The following is a 25,031-nucleotide window of genomic DNA, read 5'->3' as shown; positions in this document are numbered from 1 at the left end:
AAAACAAGGCTCCGGGAGTAGACAACATTCCATTGGAACTACTGGTGGCCTTGGGAGAGCCAGTCCTGACAAAACTCTACCATCTGGTGAGCAAGATGTATGAGACAGGCGAAATGCCCTCAGACTACAAGAAGAGTATAGTAATTCCAATCCCAAAGAAAGCAGGTGTTGACAGATGTGAAAATTACCGAACTATCAGTTTAATAAGTCACAGTTGCAAAATACTAACGCGAATTCTTTACAGACAAATGGAAAAACTGGTAGAAGCTGACCTCAGCGAAGATCACTTTGGATTCTGCAGAAATGTTGGAACACGTGAGGCAATACTGTCCCTACGACTTACCTTAGAAAATAGATTAAGGAAAGGCAAACCTACATTTCTGGCATTTGAAGACTTTGAGAAGGCTTTTGACAATGTTGACTAGAATACTCTCTTTCAAATTCTAAAGGTGGCAGGGTAAAATACAGGGAGCAAAAGGCTATTTACAATTTGTACAGAAACCAGATGGCAGTTATGAGAGTCGCGGGACATGAAAGGGAAGCAGTGGTAGGGAAGGGAGTGAGACAGGTTTGTAGCCTGTCCCCGATGTTATTCAATCTCTATATTGAGCAAGCAGCGAAGGAAACAAAAGATAAATTTGGAGTAGGTATTAAAATCCATGGAGAAGAAATAAAAACTTTGAGGTTCGCCGATGACATTGTAATTCTGTCACAGACAGCAAAGGACTTGGAAGAGCAGTTGAACAAAGTGGACAGTGTCTTGAAAGGAGGGTATAAGATGAACATCAACAAAAGCAAAATGAGGATAAAGGAATGTAGTCAAATTAAGTCAGGTGATGCTGATGGAATTAGATTAGGAAATGAGACATTAAAGTAGTAAAGGACTTTCGCTATTTGGGGAGCAAAATAACTGACGATGTTCGAAGTAGAGAGGATATAAAATGTAGACTGGCAATGGCAAGGAAAGCGTTTCTGAAGAAGAGAAATTTGTTAACATCGAGTATAGATTAAAGTGTCAGGAAGTCGTTTCTGAAAGAATTTGTATGGAGTGTAGCCATGTATGGAAGTGAAATATGGATGATAAATAGTTTGGACAAGAAGAGAATAGAAGCTTTCGAAATGTGGTGCTACAGAAGAATGCTGAAGATTAGATGGGTAGATCACATAACTAATGAGGATGTAGTGAATAGAATTGGGGAGAAGAGGAGTATGTGGCACAACTTGACAAGAAGAAGGGACTGGTTGGTAGGACATGTTCTGAGGCATCAAGGGATCATAAATTTAGCATTGGAGGGCAGCGTGGAGGGTAAATATTGTAGAAGGAATCCAAGAGATGAATACACTAAGCAGATTCAGAAGGATGTATGTTTCAGTAAGTACTGGGAGATGAAGAGATTAGATTAGATTAGATTAGATTAGATTAATACTTGTTCCATAGATCATGAATACGACACTTCGTAATGATGTGGAACGTGTCAGGTTAATAAAAGATGTCTGTACAAGAAATTACATTACACAAAATATTGCATGACACTAATGATTAAGTTTTTTTTTTTTTTTTTTTTTTTTTTTTTACTTACTTACTTTATATCTAAAAATTCAGCCAATGAGTAGAAGGAGTTGTCATCTAGAAATTCTTTTAATTTATTTTTAAATGTTAGTTGGCTATCTGTCAGGCTTTTGATGCTGTTTGGTAGGTGCCCAAAGACTTTTGTGGCAGCATAATTTACCCCTTTCTGTGCCAAAGTCAGATTTAACCCTGCATAGTGAAGATCATCCTTTCTCCTGGTGTTATAGGTATGCACACTGCTATTACTTTTGAATTGGGTTGGATTATTATCAACAAATTTCATAAGGGAATATATATACTGTGAGGTTACTGTGAGGATCCCTAGATCCTTAAATAGATGTCTGCAGGATGACCGTGGGTGGGCTCCAGCAATTATTCTGATTACACGTTTTTGTGCAATGAATACTTTTCTACTCAACGATGAATTACCCCAGAATATGATGCCATACGAAAGCAGTGAATGAAAGTAGGCATAGTAAGCTAATTTACTGAGATTCTTATCACCAAAATTTGCAATAACCCTAATAGCATACGTAGCTGAACTCAGACGTTTCAGCAGACCATCAATGTGTTGCTTCCAGTTTAACCTCTCATCAATGGACACACCTAAAAATTTTGAAAATTCTACCTTAGCTACAGACTTCTGTTCAAATTCTATATTTATTACTGGAGTTTTGCCATTTACTGTACGGAACTGTATATACTGTGTTTTATCAAAATTTAAAGAGAGTCCGTTTGCTGAGAACCACTTAATAATTTTGTGAAAAACATCATTTACAATTACATCACTTAGTTCTTGGTTTTTGGATGTTATTACTATACTTGTATCATCAGCAAAAAGAACTAACTTTGCATCTTCATCAATGTGGAATGGTAAGTCATTAATGTATATCAAGAACAGTAAAGGACCTAAGACCGAACCCTGTGGGACCCCGTGCTTGATAGCACCCCAGTTTGAGGAATCAGCTGTTTTAACATTACACGAACCACTTATTTCAACTTTCTGCATTCTTCCAGTTAAGTATGAATTAAACCATTTGTGCACTGCCCCACTCAAACCATAATGATTTAGCTTATCTAAAAGAATTCCATGATTTACACAATCAAAGGCCTTTGAGAGATCACAAAAAATACCAATGGGTGATGTCCGGTTATTCAGAGCATTTAATATTTGATCAGTGAAAGCATATATAGCATTTTCTGTTGAAAAGCCTTTCTGAAAACCAAACTGACATTTTGTTAGTACTTTATTTTTACAAATATGGGAGGCTACTCTTGAATACATTACTTTCTCAAAAATTTTTGATAGAGCTGTCAGAAGAGAGATTGGGCGGTAGTTGTTGACATCCGACATATCCCCCTTTTTATGCAATGGTTTTACAATGGCATATTTCAGTCTATCAGGGAAAACACCCTGCTCCAAAGAGCTATTACATACGTGGCTGAGAATTCTACTTATCTGTGGGGAACAAGCTTTAAGTACTTTGCTGGAAATGCCATCAATTCCGTAAGAGCTTTTACTTTTCAGTGAGTTTATTATTTTACTGATTTCAGAGGGAGAGGTTGGTGGAATTACAGCTGTTTCAAACTGTGCAGGTATGGCCTCTTCTATTAATAGCCTTGCCTCTTCTAGTGAAGATCTAGATCCTATTTTCTCCACAACATTTAAAAAATGATTATTCAAAATATTTTCAATTTCTGATTGTTTGTTAGTGCACTTGTCATTCAATTTTATTGCACTAAAGTCTTCCTGTGCTCTTGGTTGCCCTGTTTCCCTTTCAATAATATTCCAAATTGCTTTAATTTTATTATCAGAGTTACTGATCTCAGACATGATACACATGCTTCTGGACTTTTTAATAACTTTTCTTAGTACCGCACAATAGTTTTTATAATATTGAACAATTTCGGGGTCAGTACTCCATCTTGCTGTTAGATACAGTTCTCTTTTGCGGTTGCAAGATATTCTTATTCCTTTAGTTAGCCAAGGTTTTTTATATGTTTTCTTGGAATTATGTTTAACTATTTTCTTGGGAAAACAATTTTCAAATACCCTTAAAAATGTATTGTGAAATAAGTTATATTTCAAGTTTGCATCGGGTTCCTTATACACTTCATCCCAGTCTAGCTGCTGTAGGCTTTCCCTAAAGTTTGCAATATTTATATTGTTAATTGAACGCACTGCTTTGAAAGTCTGATTTATTATACTGCATGGAGCTATGTCATGTACTGTAACAAGCTGTGCACTATGATCTGAAAGACCATTCTCAACAGGATACGCATTTATGTCCTTAAACTTATCTTGGTCTATAAAAAAGTTATCTATCAATGTACTGCTGTTCTTTGTTATCCGAGTAGGAAAATCAATGACGGAGCTCAAATTGAAAGAACTGAGTAATACTAAAAGGTCATTCTTCCTATTACACTCTTTCAGGGAATAGAGTAGGATAGAGTAGGATAGAGTAGCATGAAGAACTGCATCAAACCAGTTGCAGGACTGAACACAACAACATTAGCAACAACAGGTAGGAAAATTAAGATCCTGTAAGTAGGCAATATGCTTAAAAAAAAAAGACATAAGAATTCGATGCTGGGTGTAAGAAATAGGCTATCGCCCCAGATTTTATTAAAAGAGACTGTTTTATGTAAGAAAACACCTCTTGAAAAATATTGACAGTAGTGCACCACTGTCACTATAGCATACAGTGTGTGTCATAATGGAAAAAAATGCTGTGCAAGGGTGCATGACAGGCCATTATAGGTTGATGTAACGAAAGAAACATGTAGAAGAATACATTCAAAATTGTCTCATGTGCATTAAGAGAGCACAAGGATGAAGACCAAATACAGCTCTACAGACTTTGCCTGGGCAGTAGGACTTTTTGAAATTGTAGCACTTGATATTATCAGATTGTTCCCCATAATGGCCCAAATTATGCCAAGGTCTTTCATCTATCGTTGACCATTTATCTCACTATCTTATTATGACACAATTGAAGACATAACCACTGAGACAGTTGTGAAAGCATTCATCACTCACTTTATACTGTCATTTGGAAGTCTAGAGGCTTTTATAAAAGACCAAGGGACAAACCCTATGTTCAGTCTTGTAATACAGGTAGCCATTTGCTTAAAATAATGAAGTAGAGAACTATGCCGTTTCACCCAAGGGTAATGGCAGGGTTGGACACATTCAAAAATAGTTGTTAAAATAATGTCTTACTTCTTCCTTTGAGGCTGTTTATGGCTGCAAAACGCACTCCCCAATCAAGATCAAGAAGTTGCCACCTGCAATAAATTACAGAAATGTGAAGCACATGGCTAAAAGATCAAAGCAGAACAATGTAGCTGTGACATGGGAGCAACAGATCCACAATCACAAGAATGCTAGGATGCTGCTTTATCAACTAGAAGTTTACATGATGTTACAACAAACTGCCTTGAAACTGGGCAGAACTAAGAAATTTACTTGCATCTGTGCTGCACCATTTCAGATATTGCATTTCATGTCACCTTTCAATGCCGAATTACAGTTCCCAGATCGGAAGATTATAGTTCATTTTAATCACATCACCATTTAAAGATAGCCTGTCGAGTATCCAGTGGAACTTGGAAAGAATCATTTGCCACAAAAGCCAATAAGCACTAAAACTGTTAAACAGTGACCAGCAAGTTCCCATCACTATCTTCATGTTCTGCCTCTCCATACAATTTAAATCTTACACGAGAGGTGTTAGTCTTTTCTATGTCAAAATATTGTTTAGCCACATTGATGGTTCTGCTGTGTGTTTTCGCCCCATCATACCCCTGATTAAGTAGAATATTTTCCTTAAGTGTTGCACTTTTGCCATGTTTGTAAAGTTGTGTCTGTGCCTTATAGGTTTTCAAGCATGTTAGTTTGATATTACTGCTGCCTGGGCAGAACTACTTCCACAACGGATTGTTGCTATGAGCAATAGGCTCCAGTTGTGGACATCTGGTCTCTGCTATATGATGCCAGCCATACAGCTGTTGTCTTTTCTCTGCTGAGCACCATTCTGTGCTGTAATGTGGTTGTTATACATCAGTTTCATATGACTAGCAGGTGCCTGTCCTACTAATGGATCACTACTTTTGCATTTGTATGTTACACACCCCCGTTATTCCAAAATTAATCAATATACCCTTTTCAGCCTAGTTTTGCTCTTATTTATTCCTATATATTTTATTGTCTGCTCCTAGTATTGAATGGTTTTGTCATATGCTTGCATTATTTTGTTATTTTGAGGCACTGTCAGTTCATAGATTTGATCGTTGTCTGGTGTAGCTAAGTTACATTCAAAGTTTAAGAAATTTGAAAACTTGCATTATGAAAGTGCAGATCACAAGCCATTACTGTGGACAAGGCTGCTGTGTTGTTTTCAAGGAATATGCAGAAGTAAGACCCATTCTCCACTGAACTGAACCACCTATTGTTCAACTGCCATTGAATAAGTGCTACCCAGCACCACTGCAATCACCTAGTCTCCATGTAGGCATGGGCGACAATTCAGCATCTTCTGTAGACTCCATTTCTCCTTTGAATATCCTGAATACAATTTGTCTCATGTATAACAAATTTGACTGATGCCCAACTGATACTTGTATTAACACACCATTCATTCCATCATATAAGAATCAGCTAGTTATACACTACCCTGTACCATTCAGGTTTCACTTTTTGGTTCCATTCAGAATTTCACTCAACACACATACCAAATAATGGTACATAATAGCAGACTACTATTCAAAACATTCCGTTGCGATATCCTGAGACCTCACTTTGGTTCTCTGCACAATTGGAACAAACTTCGAATGCCGCTATCAAATCATTCCCGATATTCATTCTGAATTGTGTTCTCTCTCAATATGCATCCTGTCTCAACGGTTCTAGATGATACAGAGAATGCTGATTTGTTCACGTCCTTGTATTAACTGATGGCACATCAGTAGCAACAACCACTATATAGAGAATTGCCCCTATTATGGCATTCAGCCAATGCAATATTTTACTTAAAGTAACTGTTCCTGCAATTACTTGAGTCTGCTCACTATTCTGATATGGAGCATGACTATATATTGCTGTTTCATGGGCAAGTTATGTAGTAGAATACATATGGTCACTCCAATGGTGAAGTCTTTTGGCCAAGTTTCAGTGCAAAAGGTGATGACAGTTATTTTTCTACTGTCACGAAATGTAAACCCACCAAGTATTGTTTTCTTTAATTATAACTGCTTACTTCTACGATTGTTTCAGACAACAGTCTTTCATTATTACACTTATTTGTTCATTTGATGTTTTATTGTCATGAATTATGTTTATAACATTTCTATTCAATTTAATTAAACCTAATTACCCATGTTTTGAGATCACAAAAATTTGGGTTGAACCATCACCTTTCAGTAAACTATTTATTATTTGTTTATAAGGCACATCAACTTAGTGTGAAGTGTCATGTTTTGTAGTTGTTTTGTACTTGTGTTAGGTAAATGTATTTAATTTCATTTGTCATCCTAATTGCTTAGAAAGATTTAATTAAGTATATGACTAGGTGCTTTCCACACATTAAGGTATTTTCCATATAAAACTTTTCTGTGGTCAATTTAATGTTTACATCACTTAGAGGATGTAATTAGTGGTGCTAGCAAACTTGAAATAAATTTTACTTTCATTGCATCAGTCTTCCCTGATTACAGTTAGATTAACTGCTGCACTTCAAAATTCTTTTCCATGACTTCAGTCAGTCTTATTGTCAGGTTGGCAACCAATTGGTACCAGCCTGGTGGTTACCCCGACACCGTAAGGACAAGAGACACAGTTAACATGCCTCATTAATAAATAAATAAATAAACAAACAAACTCTGTCTGATAAGGAGGCTTTTCAGTGTCATGTGGCCCCTATGCTATTATGAATTACACTGCACCCATTAACTCCTCTTATAAGAGAAGTCAATCATTCAGTTCCTTTATTCATCATTGAAATCGACCTGTAAACCTGTATTTATTGTTTTTATTGTATGTTCTAATCCACATCATATGAGTTATTTTCGTTGTTTGAAGCCCTTAAAGCTTTCTTTGAAACCCACGTCAGTTATCTCGGTAACAGAGCCACCATCACAGTCCTGTGTTGCCAACTTCAGTCACTGCATGATGATGTACTAACTCTACACACATTTCAAGATCTGAATTGTAAATGAAATTATAATACTGAATTGTTAAATGAAAATCAAATAGTTACCACTAGATTTAAGGCCCTACCATGATTTATAAATTCACACATGGTGAATTCTTTCAGGGAGAGGAGAGGTATACATGGTGCCTCCAGGCCCAAATGTAATTTTTATTATTTAAATTTTACAAAGAGGCTGACTTTTTCATCTGTTGGTCACATTTCAGCAACAACAATACACCACTTCATGCCAGTGTAGGCTGAATCATCATCAGCAAAGTTGGTTTGCCAATCAAATCATGTCACAGAACCATCTGCTTGGGTAATCAATTGCTCTCGAAGCCGCAACTGAAAAACTCTCTCTCTCTCTCTCTCTCTCTCTCTTTCTCTTTCTTTCTGCCCCCCCCCCCCCCCCCCCCCCTTTCCTGGGCTGGCACCTTGAGCAGATAGTACAAGCTGTAATTCCTTTACTTTGACGTTTTCCCTTCTCTTCTGATGTGGGTCTGGGACTACTGAAGTTATCTTCTCTAATTCCCCTGGAAATCCTCTCCATTTAACCCCCATGAGGAAAGAAACATATGGTTTATTTTTTTTAAAATATGAATGCCATACATTAATTGTAAGCCCACAATGTTTTCCTATCATGACTACAACCCCAAGGAGGTGCACAATGGTGACAGAAAATTCAGGTACCTATACAAGGATAAAATACTATTTGCTGAAGAGATGAGTACTTGCCAGTTTTTTATTCCTCTTTTTTTTTCAATAAGTAGTTTTCAAAAGGAAACTGTACACCATCTTCTGCTTCTGCTATATTTCCCACTGCCTTTAGAAACATTGACGACATGATTGTAAAATGATTACCTACATATACAGTTGAAGCAAATATTCGACAGTCAACAAAACTATATTTAAATGTACCCTTGATAAATTATTGTAGTGTAGTGTAAATTCCAGAGCCACTTGGCCTTCCACTGTCTCAAACACACAATATTTTAGATGTGAGTGGGAAAAGGGAGCCCTATCTACTGCGCGTCACCTGTCGGTGTGTGCAGGCTCGAAATTTATCTTGAGAAGACTGTAGACACAGCAGTCGAACAGCACCGACAAGTACTTATCGGTTGGTCCGTGGAAGTCGTAATGAAAGCGCACAGCAGAACCAAGGAACTTCTGTGTTATTCCATGCTGTTTTGTAACTGTGACTATTATTAGTGATGAAACAACAGTTGAGTGGAAGAAGATTTTTAGTGACTTTTAACGTGAACTTGCTAGAGGCAAGACAGGTGTATGATTTCTGCATAACAGAGTCGTGGTTAGCAAGCCAATGCTGTTGTATATGTAACTGTGTTTCTAACATTTGGACACAAGAGGAGACTTACTTAACACTATTTATTCATGTGGAGAGTGAGATTTGTAAAAGTTTGTTGTTTAAATATATGTCATTAAGTGAAGCAAAAGAAACTGTGTATGTCTACTTATTTCTATAAGCAGAAAGAGTCTTGAGAAATTCCTGTTCCCAGAATATACTGCAGAGAAGTCGTCCAAAGCATTAGGACATGGTGACCAGTGAAAAAGGACTCGAAAAACAGGAATTCTAAGACCAAAAATGAGAAAAGTGGATGTTGGATGTTGTATGTTGCCATAGCAACTAAATCAAACATGATAAAGAATTTGATCTGAGACTTCGGGATATGTCTGAGTCTTAAAAAGAGAAAAAAAATGAACTGAGAAATAGTGAAGAAGATGCCAGTGTGTTTCTCTAGGAATACGCCGAGATCACTTTGACTAAGAAGATCTGGTGCGTGGAGTGGATAGCTCTCCCACACATCGAGGGGACGCAGATGCAGAAACCAACATCTGACGTCGCTGGCACCAGTTGCTGTTCACTGGTGCTGATTACAGATCCGCACATTGACACAGCCAAAATTCTAAGCCAGATGAGTGTAAAACAGAACTTTATTGTTTGAATACAATGTGGTATAAACTGATGCATGAACTATATTAGTGTAGTTATTATACTTAATTTTTAAATGCTCACAAGGTCCAGAGCAGGTAAAAATATGAATAACGAACAGCAAGTTGGGGAAATTTAAGAACCAGTCACAGCTATGAGAGTTACAAAAGAAGGACCTGACTGGCCTGAGTTAGTAAATGTAATTAAAACTCAATTAAAAGTGACTAAGTGAAGAATTAGGGATGATGAGTTCTCGATTAGATGATCAAAGTAAAACTTTAAATACTAAGTTAGATGACCCAAGTCAGCAGTCAAATGCTCAGAACGAAACTCTAGGGAAAGAAATTCTAGTTTAAATGCTCAGAGTGAAGTTCTAAATAACCAGAATGAAACCTTGAATAGTCAAGCAACAAATCTAGGTTTGTTAAATGCCAAAGTTGACACACAGAGCAAATAAATCAATTTACGTGAAGGCATGGATGTTTTAAAGACTGTATTTGACACCTTAAATAGTAAAGTAGAAAATTTGAAATTAGATTTAAAGAAGGAATTGACTGATTCTTTAAACGTTCATGTAAATTAAATGTTTACTGACTTCAATCAATAAAAGAAGGATATTTTTCAGAAGCTGACAAAAAGATTAGAACTGAATATTGAGGAGAAATGTAATAGTGTATAATTAGAGATTAATGAAAAGTTAGGATCATTGGAGGATGTAGGTAACGCTAAGTTTAATGCTGTAAAGAAGGGATGGTATACTTTAAAAAGAGAGTTGATAAGCATAACGAATTAATGCCTGTGATTCAATAGCAAATTAGAGGTGTAAGTACATGAGTAGACAGTGTAGAAAGAAGCTTCAAAGAGAAGATAGCAAGCTCTGATATTATAAATGTATGTAGTTTGGAGGAACCATTTGAACAAATTATATATCAAGAAGTTACCGAGGGAATAAACTCCGGAAACATTTCGACTATTGCTTCTTCCAAAATTAATGATACCAGCAAGGTTATAGATGACTTTGGGGAAGAATTCAAACTTATCCAGGATAGAGTAGGATATAGAATAAATTCACCTAATGTGGTGTTGACTAGTGAAGTGGTGATTGTTTTGCAGCGGGGAGACTTTCAAAAAAGATTTAAAGAGAATTACTGGTTTGCCAGTGCACAAGATCCATGGGACCCGGGCAGCGTCATATTCCCCAGGGATGTTAACATTCTGAGTTAATGTGCGGAGTGGCGACCATCTGATCCTGAGTTGTTTTCAGTGTATCTTCCAAAATAGTTTTTCTGCACCAAACTCCTTGCAAATCAAACTACACTCCTGGAAATTGAAATAAGAACACCATGAATTCATTGTCCCAGGAAAGGGAAACTTTATTGACACATTCCTGGGGTCAGATACATCACATGATCACACTGACAGAACCACGGGCACATAGCCACAGGCAACAGAGCATGCACAATGTCGGCACTAGTACATTGTATATCCACCTTTCGCAGCAATGCAGGCTGCTATTCTCCCATGGAGATGATCGTAGAGATGCTGGATGTAGTCCTGTGGAACAGCTTGCCATGCCATTTCCACCTGGCGCCTCAGTTGGACCAGCGTTCGTGCTGGACGTGCAGACCGCGTGAGACGACGCTTCATCCAGTCCCAAACATGCTCAATGGGGGACAGATCCGGAGATCTTGCTGGCCAGGGTAGTTGACTTACACCTTCTAGAGCACGTTGGGTGGCACGGGATACATGCGGATGTGCATTGTCCTGTTGGAACAGCAAGTTCCCTTGCCGGTCTAGGAATGGTATAACGATGAGTTCGATGACGGTTTGGATGTACCGTGCACTATTCAGTGTCCCCTTGACGATCACCAGAGGTGTACGGCCAGTGTAGGAGATCGCTCCCCACACCATGATGCCGGGTGTTGGCCCTGTGTGCCTCGGTCGTATGCAGTCCTGATTGTGGCGCTCACCTGCACGGCGCCAAACACGCATACGACCATCATTGGCACCAAGGCAGAAGCGACTCTCATCGCTGAAGACGACATCTCCATTCGTCCCTCCATTCACGCCTGTCGCGACACCACTGGAGGCGGGCTGCACGATGTTGGGGCGTGAGCGGAAGACGGCCTAACGGTGTGGGGACCGTAGCCCAGCTTCATGGAGACGGTTGCGAATGGTCCTCGCCGATACCCCAGGAGCAACAGTGTCCCTAATTTGCTGGGAAGTGGCGGTGCGGTCCCCTATGGCACTGCGTAGGATCCTACGGTCTTGGCATGCATCCGTGCATCGCTGCGGCCCGGTCCCAGGTTGATGGGCACGTGCACCTTCCGCCGACCACTGGCGACAACATCGATGTACTGTGGAGACCTCACGCCCCACGTGTTGAGCAATTCGGCGATACGTCCACCCGGCCTCCCGCATGCCCACTATACGCCCTCGCTCAAAGTCCGTCAACTCCACATACGGTTCACGTCCACGCTGTCGCGGCATGCTACCAGTGTTAAAGACTGTGATGGAGCTCCGTATGCCATGGCAAACTGGCTGACACTGACGGCGGCGGTGCACAAATGCTGCGCAGCTAGGCCATTCGACGGCCAATACTGCGGTTCCTGGTGTGTCCGCTGTGCCGTGCGTGTGATCATTGCTTGTACAGCCCTCTCGCAGTGTCCGGAGCAAGTATGGTGGGTCTGACACACCGGTATCAATGTGTTCTTTTTTCCATTTCCAGGAGTGTATTTTGTCATCATTTTGAAAATCTTAAATTATCCTGTAATCTTTACTTGGAAAACTGGGTATGACTATAAAACAAATACCGATTTAGACGAAATAAACGGAATAAGAATATTATGTTTGCAAAAAATATAATGTGAGGAACTGAACGACTATTATACCAATATAATTTTCTAATTTGTATAGGATATTTTACACCTTTGTGATGTAAATGAGAGGGTTTGTATCAATTTTGAAAGGGATGGGTATTGTAAAGCATGATTTACACCAACCAATACGTCTTGGCTAACGCAAGACACACATAACACCTTTCAGACAACCTCGCAAACAAGTGCGACTGATTCTTCACCATTTGCCATTCCAATAAGGTTTAAGATTTCCTTTGGGGACTCTCACTTAAACACCTGCGAGGTAGGGATCCTGGGGAACAGAGGATGGGAAGGGTCTTTGGGACTATCTTCTTTCTCTTCTTCTGTCTTAACAATCATTTCTATTTATTTCCTTTCTTACTTCTTATAAGAGGACCTATCTATTTTTTCCCTCTTTCCATATTCACATACTTCTATTGCGTAAGTCCTGCCTCCTTTCCGTAGTTTCCAATAACCTACATCTAATCTTCCAACAAGAAGGCCAAAGAATCTCACTACATGAACACACATCTGCATACACACAACATTACATTTATACACAAACATTAAAATTACAGACTAGAAACTGTGGTGATGTGAGAACTGCCAGATATTGTAGGGGAAAGAGTGTATGTACTTGGGGAAACATACTTCTGTCACGATACTGTCCCCTTCTCCTAGGATCAGTACCTATACCTTGCATGTGGGTTGACCTTTGAGAGCACTTCCACTTTCTGTTCTGGTAGGTACACCCCTTCATAAAACATTCCTATTTTTCAGGCCCACAGGTCATCCTATCTCCATGTAGGTACGCCTGCCCTATTTACTTAGCAAATGCCGGGTACACCCCCCTAATCCTTTCTGAGTAGGCCTCATGGTTCATGACCCTAGTATACATTTCTATGTATACTATAATTAAGTATTTTCTGGTAAAGCTATGAATCTATTTTACACTTCACATTCACTTTTATAATACATCATTTAATCCCTGGAGTCCTCTACTTCTCAACTCCTGTACCCTTAGTACATGATAGGTCTACCTATAAGTAAAGTCTCACTATCCTCTTGTTCATCAATTTATTAGAATATTTGCTACACTTACTTTTCTTAAATAAGCATCATGATTAACTCCAATCTTGCTTGCATTCTCTTTCATTACTTATGCCTCCTCCTTATGTACACTCAATGGAGAATCATCATAGTTCTTATACATACCAGAACGGAAAGGCGAAGTGTTCTCAAAGGTCAACCCACATGCAAGGATAGGTACTGGTCCTGGGAAAAGGGGACAGTATTGTGACAGAAGCCACACATTTTATAGGGATTATTCTGATAAGTTTGAATTCTATGCACAACTAGCACTATTACATTTTATGGAAGTTTACAAGAGTCAAAAAACACTTTCATTTTGCCCAGAGTTCCTCCAAACTACACAAAAATACTACAATTAGTACACATTTAGGAAACATAGCAGAAAGGTGAGAACAGAAAGGAAATTACTCATGCGTCAAACTACTGAAATTTATGACTGAAAAGAAATGTATACTGTTGAAATGTGGATTTTTATTATGTGTGATATTAATGTACCTAATGATTGTATAAAATATCGCGTGTTCAATCTGAGGGGGGGAGGGGGGGGTTATGTAGTACTGGGAGAATTTCGGCACAAATTCTAGAACCACTCGACCTTTCACTGTCTCGAACACACGATATTTTAGATGTGAGTGGGAGAAAGGAACCCTATCTACTGTGTGTCACCTCTCTCTCTCTCTCTCTCTCTCTCTCTCTCTCTCTCTCTCTCTCTCTCTCTCTCTCTCTCTCTGTGTGTGTGTGTGTGTGTGTGTGTGTGTGTGTGTGTGTCTGTGTAGGTTTAAAGTTTATCGTGAGAAGACTGTAGCCATGGCGGTCTAACGGCACCAACAAGTACTTGTCGGTCGGTCCATGGAACTCGTAATGAAAGCGCACGGCAGAGCTCTCTTGTAACTGTGACTATTGTTAGTGATGAAAGAACAATTGACTGGAAAAAGATTTTTGGTAATTTTTCACTTTAACTTGCTAGAGGCAAGACAGGTGTATGATTTCTGTATAATAGAGTCGGGGTTAGCAGGCCAACTCTGTTTTATATGTAACTGTATTTGTAACGTTTGGGCATGCAAGGAGACTTTCATGTGAAGAGTGAGATTTGTAAAAGTCTGATCTTTAAATATGTCATTTAGTAAAGCAAAAGAAACTGTGTGCATCTATTTATTTCTATAAGTAGAAAGAGTTCTGTTCCCAGTAATATACTACAGAGAAGAACAGAAAGGGAGTTTGCAGCAGCAGGCTAACCAGCTAGGAAAGTCGGCCGACCATCTAAAGTAAGTCATATTGTTAAAGAAGTTGAAGTTTGCACACATACTACACCACTCCAAGTCGTCCAAAACGTTAAATTATTAAAGAGAAATACATAGCTTTATCCATGCCGGTTCTTGTTTAACTATTTAATTCATAACACAGGTTTAGGGAGTTGCTACACATTTTATGTTGTTTTATTAATTATAGTTGTTTCTTAGATCATTTATATGTAATGGTTAACAAGTACTAGCTTCCAGCTAAAACTTTGATTACCTTTTCCCCTTGGTATATTCTGCACACTATTTGGAACAATATGTGAGATACCAAAAGTTTCAATTTCATTAATATTTTTTTTCAGTTTCATAGTTTTTCAGTAACATGAAGACATGACCATCATTACGTATCTTATATTGACTTGGATTTTTTTCAACTGGCCAATTTTGAAATGTAGAAATAAATTAACAAAGATTATATTTTGTAAACCGAAATATTTATTATGAAAGAATATAATATGGTACAGACTCTACATATAAAACAACTTCTAAAATTTTACTGATATGTACAATTGTTTTTGTGTGTTAATTGTTAAGTACAAAATTGCAAACTATGTACCAGTAATCAGTCTGTTACCGTTTCAAAATGCACATTAATTTTGTTTCTGCACCCATCATAATCACAGTTAAAGACTCAATATCCATTCATCATATAGCTTTACTCAATATATGGCACAGTCAAATCATTTATTTTTGCTGAAAATATGATATGTATTATTTTTAAAAAGGACACTCTTATTAAAAATTACAAGAATATATCCAAATACGAGCTGTAAACAGAATATGAATGGCATATATTACATTTTAAGTTCTTTGGGATTTCCATAGTTAAATAATGTATGAATAAAATACAGTTTGAAATTGCCTTTGCCAGTAAAATTATACCAAACATACTTTTCGTTAATATAAATGCAAGAGAAATGATCACACATTTTAACATTTATAAATGCGTAATACTTCTAGACAGCAATACAACCAAATGAGATAATGCCACCATATCTGAACTGTAACCCTTTGGCTCAACACAAAATTGATTGAAATGGAAGACAAAATTTGTAGCAATCAAACAATTGGTTCTGTTTCACGACAAAGCCATTCCCATGCTTCGTGGTGACCCATCTTCTTCAACAGGGGACCAACTTTTTCACGACACTGCTTATGGTAGTCATTTAGGTAGGCCACCTAGGACAAATTTAAAAATAAATATTCCTTATAAAATTAGACATATTCCATATACATTTCCATTGTCTATAAATTCCTGTGCGTTTAAATAATTTTTCACAGGAAGTGTAAACTAATCTTGTAAAAAATTATTTTCTTATGTGGCTACTGCTTAGAAAAACTTCTATTACTTCTCTTCAAATTTCATGCAAATTTATTGCCCAATGGCATAACTTAGAAATACAATCTAAGACAAAGAAAATGACACCATGTAGGAATTATCCTAATGGGGTGGAAATCGGTTGACAACATGTACATGCTCAAAGAAACAAATGATTACAATTTCAGAAAAATTTGACGATTCATTCAAGAGAAAGAGCTACAGAAACTGAGCAAATCAATAACACTTTGGTCCATCTCTGGTCCTTATGCAAGCAGCTATTCAGCTGGGCATTGATTAACACAGTTGTTGGATAAACTACTGACATATCGTGCCTAATTCTGTCCAAAAGTTTGCGCTGGTTGGATGGCCCTGGCCATAAAGCTCCAAACGTTCTCAACTGGGGAGAGATCTAGTGACCTTACTGGCCAAGATAGTGTTTGTCAAACACGAAGACAAGCAGTAGAAACTCTCACCTTGTGTGGGAGGGCATTATCTTGCTGAAATGTGAGCCCACGATGACTGGCAATGAAGGCATACCACTGTGCTGTAAGGGCCCTGTGGATGACAACCAAAGATGACCTGCTACGAAATGAACGGCAGCCCAGACCATCACACATGGTTGTCACGCCATATGGCAGACTTCTCACGACTGTCTGGGACATCTCCAGAAACAACTTTGCTGGTGATCGAGGCTCAATTCGAAGTGGAACTCATCACTTAAGACAATTCTACTCAAGTAAACGAGATTCCAGGCTGAAGACCTGTCTGGAGACAACCCAGACAGCAACTTGACTGTCACCTGCCATACAGCTTGACTACTACGAGTCATGGCCCATGTTGCAGTATCTTTTCATAGGAGGACCCCTTTGGTTGTCATCTGCAGCACCCATACAGCACAGCATTACGTTGACAATATTCTATGCCCTGTTTTGTTGCCCTCCATGGCTAGCTTACATTTCAGCAAGATAATGCTCACCCACACATGGTGAGAGTTTCTACTGTTTGTTTTCATGCTTGCCAAACCTTACCTTGGCCCACAAAGGTCACCAGATCTCTCTCCATCTGAGAACATTTGGAGCATTATTGGCACCCCTTACCAACCAGCTTGCAATTTTGATGCAACAACTGGACAGAATTTTGCACAGTATCCATCAGGACAACATTCAACAACTATCAACCAACGCCACTTCAAATAACTGCTTGCATAGGAGCCAGATGTTGACCAATGCATTATAGAGTTGCTCAATTTGTGAAGTTCTGGGTTGAATAAACCATAAAAATTTGCTCAAATTGTAATCCTTTGTTTGTCTGTTCATGTACATCATGTCTACCATTTTCCATCCCATTCAGTTTCCTTTGTGGTGCACCATTGTTTTTTTTTTTTTTTTTTTTTTTTGGTCCTAGAGTGTACTGTAGAGAACAGTTCAGGAATGCGAAATGTGAAATTTAATCGATGTGCCGTGACAACTGAAAATTTGTGCCAGACCAAGACTTGAACCCATATTTCATCACAACATATTCATATTCATTACATATGTGCTCCCAAAGTTGCTATTAGCATATATTCTGTGGAATATAGTAGTAGTGTCGGAAAATCTACATCTACATCTACATCCATACTCCACAAGCCACCTGACGGTGTGTGGCGGAGGGTACCCTGAGTACCTCTATCGGTTCTCCCTTCTATTCCAGTCTCATATTGTACGTGGAAAGAAGGATTGTCGGTATGCTTCTGTGTGGGCTCTAATCTCTCTGATTTTATCCTCATGGTCTCTTCGCGAGATATACGTAGGAGGGAGCAATATACTGCTTGACTCTTCGGTGAAGGTATGTTCTCGAAACTTTAACAAAAGCCCGTACCGAGATACTGAGCGTCTCTCCTGCAGAGTCTTCCACTGGAGTTTATCTATCATCTCCGTAACGCTTTCGCAATTACTAAATGATCCTGTAACGAAGCGCGCTGCTCTCCGTTGGATCCTCTCTATCTCTTCTATCAACCCTACCTGGTGCAGATCCCACACTGCTGAGCAATATTCAAGCATTGGGCGAACAAGCGTACTGTAACCTACTTCCTTTGTTGTCAGATTGCATTTCCTTAGGATTCTTCCAATGAATCTTAGTCTGGCATCTGCTTTACCGATGATCAACTTTATATGATCATTCCATTTTAAATCACTCCTAATGAGTACTCCCAGATAATTTATGGAATTAACTGCTTCCAGTTGCTGACCTGCTATTTTGTAGCTAAATGATAAGGGACCTATCTTTCTATGTATTCGCATCACATTACACTTGTCTATATTGAGATTCAATTGGCATTCCGTGCACCATGCGTCAATTCGCTGCAGATCCTCCTGCATTTCAGTACAATTTTCCATTGTTGGAAACTCTTGATACACCACAGCATCATCTGCAAAAAGCCTCAGTGAACTTCCGATGTCATCCACCAGGTCATTTATGTATATTGTGAATAGCAACGGTCCTATGACACTCCCCTGCGGCACACCTGAAATCACTCTTACTTCGGAAGACTTCTCTCCATTGAGAATGACATGCTGCGTTCTGTTATCTAGGAACTCCTCAATCCAATCACACAATTGATCTGATAGTCCGTATGCTCTTACTTTGTTCATTAAATGACTGTGGGGAACTGTGTCAAACGCCTTGCGGAAGTCAAGAAACACGGCATCTACCTGTGAACCCGTGTCTAAGGCCCTCTGAGTCTCGTGGACGAATAGCGCGAGCTGGGTTTCACACGACCGTCTTTTTCGAAACCCATGCTGATTCCTACAGAGTAGATTTTTAGTCTCTAGAAAAGACATTATACTCGAACATAATACATGTTCCAAAATTCTACAACTGATCGACGTCAGAGATATAGGTCTATAGTTCTGCACATCTGTTCGACGTCCCTTCTTGAAAACAGGGATGACCTGTGCCCTTTTCCAATCCTTTGGAACACTTCGCTCTTCTAGAGACCTACGGTACACCGCTGCAAGAAGGGGGGCAAGTTCCTTCGCGTACTCTGTGTAAAATTGAACTGGTATTCCATCAGGACCAGCGGTAGGAACATAGGTAGGAACATTAATTATCATTAAAGTTTGAGGCTAGCCTGGAATCACGCTAATGAAAGTTTGAGGCTAGCCTGGAATCACGTTCAGATAGCCTAACAGTTAAAGCAACTGCTTGCAGAAATCAGGAAATCTGGTTTCAAGTCCCAAAATGGCATAAATTTTCAATTGTCAGAACATTTTCATACTCTACATTATCAAAATATATGAAAGTTTTCTTCGAGCAATTTCAGATGCAGGCACACATAATAAAGAAACTTGCTGAACACAAGAAATGTAAAAATGCTTTAATAAAAAATGCAGAAGCAGAGCATAAATCACTTGCTTCAGCAAAATACCTAAAACTTCTCTCGATTTCAAACTCATTAGATCATATCTTTACTGTAAGAAGTGTTGGTCTTCTGCAATTTATGCGCAGGTTCTTGCTGGGTATGGATCTCATTTTAAATCACCATCCATTCATTCGTTCACTGTTTTCTGTAGACTCTATCAAGAAGATTAACCTTCCAGGATGTGGACGGAGTCACAGTACATTAACATTAGGGGTAGACATTGTAGAAGCTTTATATATAAACAGTATTAATAATAAACTATCACTAAACTGCTTAATGCTATTCACACTTATCCCACATAAATTTAATTGAGTAAATTAGTAAGAAATCTATTTTGAAAAAAGCTTCTGCTTCCTCAGTTTTACTTTACAGCTTCTGTTTTCCTGCTACTAATAGCTTAATATTTACTTGATTAAAGTGGTATTTTCCGAAGAAAATATTTTACCTCTATACGTACTGACAATTCTACTTATAATATTGCCATGTAGCTAACACAACTTTTCAATCCGTGATTCTAGATACTCAGAAAATTTGTCGAAAAAGTGGCTAATAAGATTTTTTGTTTTATATTACATGGGAGCTAGTTGAATATCTTAACACAAGAGTATGCAAATCCATTCTCAACTCTGGATAAGAAGGGGAAGTTAACGTGAAAATTTGTCTCTCTTGTAATGTGATTGTGTACATCACAGTAGAATTGATATTCATCTTTATTTATTAACAGCAACAAAAATCATTAAGGAGGAAATCCATTAGGAAGTGAGTGTAAGATTCCTGAGGTCATTAAAATGTTTCACCAAGGTTTAAGGTTATTTATCTGACAAAATAGTTTTGCTGCACACTTCTGCTGAACAGCACTTCAGTTACCTGAAAGGGCGAACACGCAAGCCGAATAAAATGTACTTATTAACATACTAAACCTTTCGTCTTAAAGTTTTAATAATAGTGACCTACCTCCTTATCAGCCAGCATTTCACGTACCAGCATTTTCGTCTGTATTGGGACTAAAGTTACTGTTTCAAATGTGAGGAATTTGTGATCTTTAAATTTATATGGCACATTTGCTGGAACTATTCTGCAAATATTCTCCAAGCGAATTCCAAATTTTCCATCTTCATAGAAACCTGGTTCTAGTGGAAGAAACAATACAAAGAGGTACAATTAACAACCACAAATGTAACACTGAATAAAACAGAATATAAACTAACATACTAATTGAAACGTAGAACTTGATACTTTATTTTCAAGCTACAAGAATCATTTTAACACAGTTATTGTACTGGTGCTAACAGCTATTTATTCCAGGCAACAAAGAATTCATTAAACAACTGGACTGTTCTTGGATTACAATCAGTATTATATATTTAGAAGTAACTTCCCTTCAAACCCGAAACATTTTTTATTCTAGAATTAATAGGCAACTGTACATCATACAGAAACATAGGTTTTACAGATGTAAGAGTAAAAATATGACACAGGACAGAACGCACTATGCATTCCTAATGTCCTAAAAGTGAATACACCCAACAATGGAGAAAGATAGAAAGATCCCAAATCCAAGTACAGACCAGATAAACTGAAGATCTGATGTGTAAAGCTAAATCACACAATAGCAAATCCAAGATGGAATAAAGACAATATTATGGAAAGGAGATATTGCTACTCACAATGTAGTAGAAATGCCGAGTCTCAGACAGGAACAACAGTCATTTTGTTGTGCCTGTATGTGACCGGACATTTCCACTATATGGTGAGTAGCAAGTTCTAACATCTAAAGCTAATTTTTTGCTTTCTATTGTATGTCTGTCACTTTTTCACATTTCACATTGCTGACGAAGAAGACTATATGACTAATTCAACTCTGTTTGCTGGCACCATTTGCAATCAGTTACATCAAAATTATGTTTCAATTACATTCATGTACCCCTTTGAGACTAAATTGTTAGTATCTACCCCAGTACTTCACAGGGCACTTCAGATTTCAGGCTGTTAAGCATTAAATCTGAAACATGTTCATGATGAACTCACAACTCTTAAAAGCCTCTCCTAACATATGTTTTAGCAAAATTGAAATGGAAAGAAAATTGGCAGCATACATCTCATTAAAAAGGGGTTACAATATTAGGAAAGCCTGTCTGCAAACTCTAAGGGACATATCTACTGTAAGTAGGAATCTATAATTTTCCTAATGTTGCTGATATTCCAACTTAGAGTTTACATTGATTCGAAAAGTAGTAAAATTACTTGCTTAGAATCTGAGGTTTCATCAAGCAAAGTGAGAGGTAATGTCAGGCAAAAATGAAAATATTTGAGGGCGCACACGTACCTATATGACTAAGAATCTTTGCACAAGGAAGAGAGAGCATCACAGACTGGGACTGAAAATCATTTTATAGAAATAAATTCTCCCTACCCGTAAGCATTCTCATCCTGTATGGGTGTATAATATTTTAAGTGACTTTCCTACTTAATCTCCATATAATGTAATGCAGATGCCAGGATTGGATCTTGGAAAAGGAAATTAACAATATCCAACCACATTATCCTCAGTGATACATTAGAGTATTATACCTTATCAGCTTCCCCCTACTAGGAGTGTGGTATTTATGGGAGGTACATGGCAAATTCTAGCACCCGATTCAAGCACGACACCATAGCATGCAGCAGTGACAGAAATTCTGACCACACAGTAATTAACTCTTGAATTACAGGTTTTACCAATGGCAGCACTATGTGTGAAGGACAGAATGTCAGTGCCCCTATCAGCCACAGAGGTTTGTAGCAATGACAGCCATATCCACTTTGTCCTAAGTAGTATACATTGGTACTTCATCTTGTGAGGTACCTTGCTAATGCACCTTCTCAGTGATTACGTAGTCAGCATAGTTGTCTTCACGAGCTCATCATGCCCTAAGTTGTCACTAATGCCGTAAGTTGTCACTATCTACAATACCCAGACAGAGATTCACTCTATTAGTGGAGCAACCTTTCATGAGCCCTTTCCAATACCATACATCAAACTTTTGTGCAACACGCCCCAGAACACGTCCACCTCATCACCACCATTCCTTCTATCACCCAAGTGCCAACCAGGAATGTGATGCCATCTTTCGGAGTAGAACATGCAGACAAGGAATGGATGCAACATTCAGCTGCCATTTTCCCTTGTACAGCGACACAAGCCATATGCACCCCTATATTGTATCTGTGAACCTTTGTTTCTCTCACAGTTAACTATTACAGTCAATATCAGCAAGTCCACTTAGGAGCAGGCTATTTTTAAGTCATTTCAAAATTTATTTTTGTATAATATTTATTAAACTTTGTATTTGAACAAAACCTATTAAATTAATGTTGCAAGACATGGCAACTAGAAAAAGGTAGAAATGAACTCCTGTGAACTTGTAACCCCAACATTTAGGCATAAAATCTTTTAATGGTCCCCTGTGTTACAGTTGTTAATAGGACATTAACTATCACCATGGTGCCACAAGGCACTTCACAGAACCAGTGCATTGATGACAAACATATACACCACAATATAGGCAATACAAACTGTGATTTTATCATGTTTCAGGACAACGGTAGATGCAAAATTGTGGAACAGTTATTGACACATTCCATCATCTTGCTGATTCAGCAGACGCTGCAGCTGCAGCAGTCTTAACACTTATGGTGAGAGATGGAGAGCTTCAAATAATTGCTGGCCCAGAAGATCACCACAGCTCACTCTCAGCCCAAACTCATTGACTGAATTATTTCCATCAGTTTTTATGGAATTCAAGCAAACATCTTAGTGGGAAACCATTTTTTTTATCTGATCAGTATTTGAAGTATCCTACTGAAAAGGTCATTTTTCCCTTCACGATATTACTTAACTGGATTATACTCAAAGGGAAAGCTGCCTCAGTGTTTTGAGCAATAATGCCATGTAATAGCTGTGTGCTACATTTTTCTGAAAACTAAGAAAGGCAATCAATCCTACATTTAGCTGGCTACTGAGTTCAAGGCTTATAACATTTCAGACTGTGTAATAGATACTTCTATACTGAATCAGGTAGTACAACACTGTGTGTCAAATTTTGCACTAGATGTTTGTGTGCTCAAATGTGGCCATGTAAAACCCATACATTAAGTAATAATCAGTGGGCTACTATCTTTGATGCCTTTACAAACTAACTGCAACAATGTTTGTTTTTATTTTATAGTGCAAAAACAACTGGGGTCATATGCGCCCAAGTCAAAACTAGAGAACACGAAGACAGGGAGGAGTTAAAAAAAATCCCAATTGACATAAGATAAACACAGGGATGTGGAGAAAGGGCTACAAAAGACACAGTACAGAAACACAGGTCCAAAACTAAAAGTTAAATGGTCTTCACCATATTGCGTTGATGGATAAAAAGTAAAATGCGGTCAACAGCCTGTGCATCATTTGCTAAAACGACCAGTAACTCAGACGGCAAGCCCAAGTGCGAACGTAAGCTGTTAAAAAATGGGCATTCTGACAGGAATGTGGCGGACAGTTAAAACTTGGGTGCAATGTGTACAAAGTGGTGGGGCAGTGCCACTTATCAAATGACGATGGCTAAAAAGGCAGTGCCCAATACGCAACCAAGTTAAAATGATTTCCTCCTGGTGGGAGGGCTGAGAGGAAATCGTCCAAGCCGCTGGGAGAGGCTTAATAATCTGGAGCTTATTCCCATGAAGGGAAGACCAATGGCGATGCCAAAGGGACACCACCTTCTGACATACGGCAACACAGAGATCACGGGTGGGAATATAGGAACTAGTGGGCTGAGGTACAAGGGCTCCAGTCTTGGCAACAGCATCAGCAGCCTCATTTCCTGGTAGACCGACATGACCAGGAACTACATAAACATCACAGTTGCTCCACCAAGAGTGAGCAAGAGACAGTTATCCTGGGCCTGTTGCACTAATGGATGGGCGGTGTACAGCACACAGACTTTGAAGGGCACAGAGAGAGTCAGGGCAGAGGACACAACTGAAATGTCCGTGTTGCCGGATATGCTCCGTGGCCTGATACAGGGCGAATAGCTCAGCTGTAAATACTGAACAGTGTGCTGGAAGCCGAAACTAAAAGACATGGATTCCAATGACAAAGGCATACCCGACACCACGGGTCAGTTCGAGTGCCATCAGTGTACACAAATGTACTACTGCGAAGTTCCATGCGAAGGTTGTGAAACTGAGGGTGATAGAGCGAGGCTGGAGTAGTGTCCTTAGGAATGGAATGAAGACCAAGGTTAACACAGGCCACCGCACGAAGCAAAGGTGGTGAAGGGTTCACACCCACTGGGAAAGTTGCAGGTAGTGTGAAGTTAAG

The 25,031-nt window shown here is 38.7% G+C and overlaps 1 protein-coding gene across 3 annotated transcripts in view; it reads right to left on the bottom strand.

The window, feature by feature from the left end:
- Positions 1-15,372: 15,372 nt before the first annotated feature.
- LOC126365835 (xaa-Pro aminopeptidase ApepP) overlaps positions 15,373-25,031 on the bottom strand; it is a 149,447-nt gene continuing 139,788 nt past the window's right edge. For all 3 annotated transcript variants that reach the window (XM_050008467.1, XM_050008466.1, XM_050008468.1), the window contains exons 12-13: positions 20,639-20,814; positions 15,373-16,139 (exon numbers count right to left, since the gene is read on the bottom strand). In XM_050008467.1, coding sequence (XP_049864424.1) covers positions 16,020-16,139; positions 20,639-20,814 — 296 coding nt within the window. In that variant the 3' untranslated portion in view covers positions 15,373-16,019. The remainder of the gene's footprint in view (positions 16,140-20,638; positions 20,815-25,031) is intronic.

This window comes from Schistocerca gregaria, chromosome 4 (genome assembly GCF_023897955.1).
Source record: "Schistocerca gregaria isolate iqSchGreg1 chromosome 4, iqSchGreg1.2, whole genome shotgun sequence".
NCBI lineage: Eukaryota > Metazoa > Arthropoda > Insecta > Orthoptera > Acrididae > Schistocerca > Schistocerca gregaria.
This window is presented reverse-complemented; position numbering and strand designations above follow the sequence as displayed.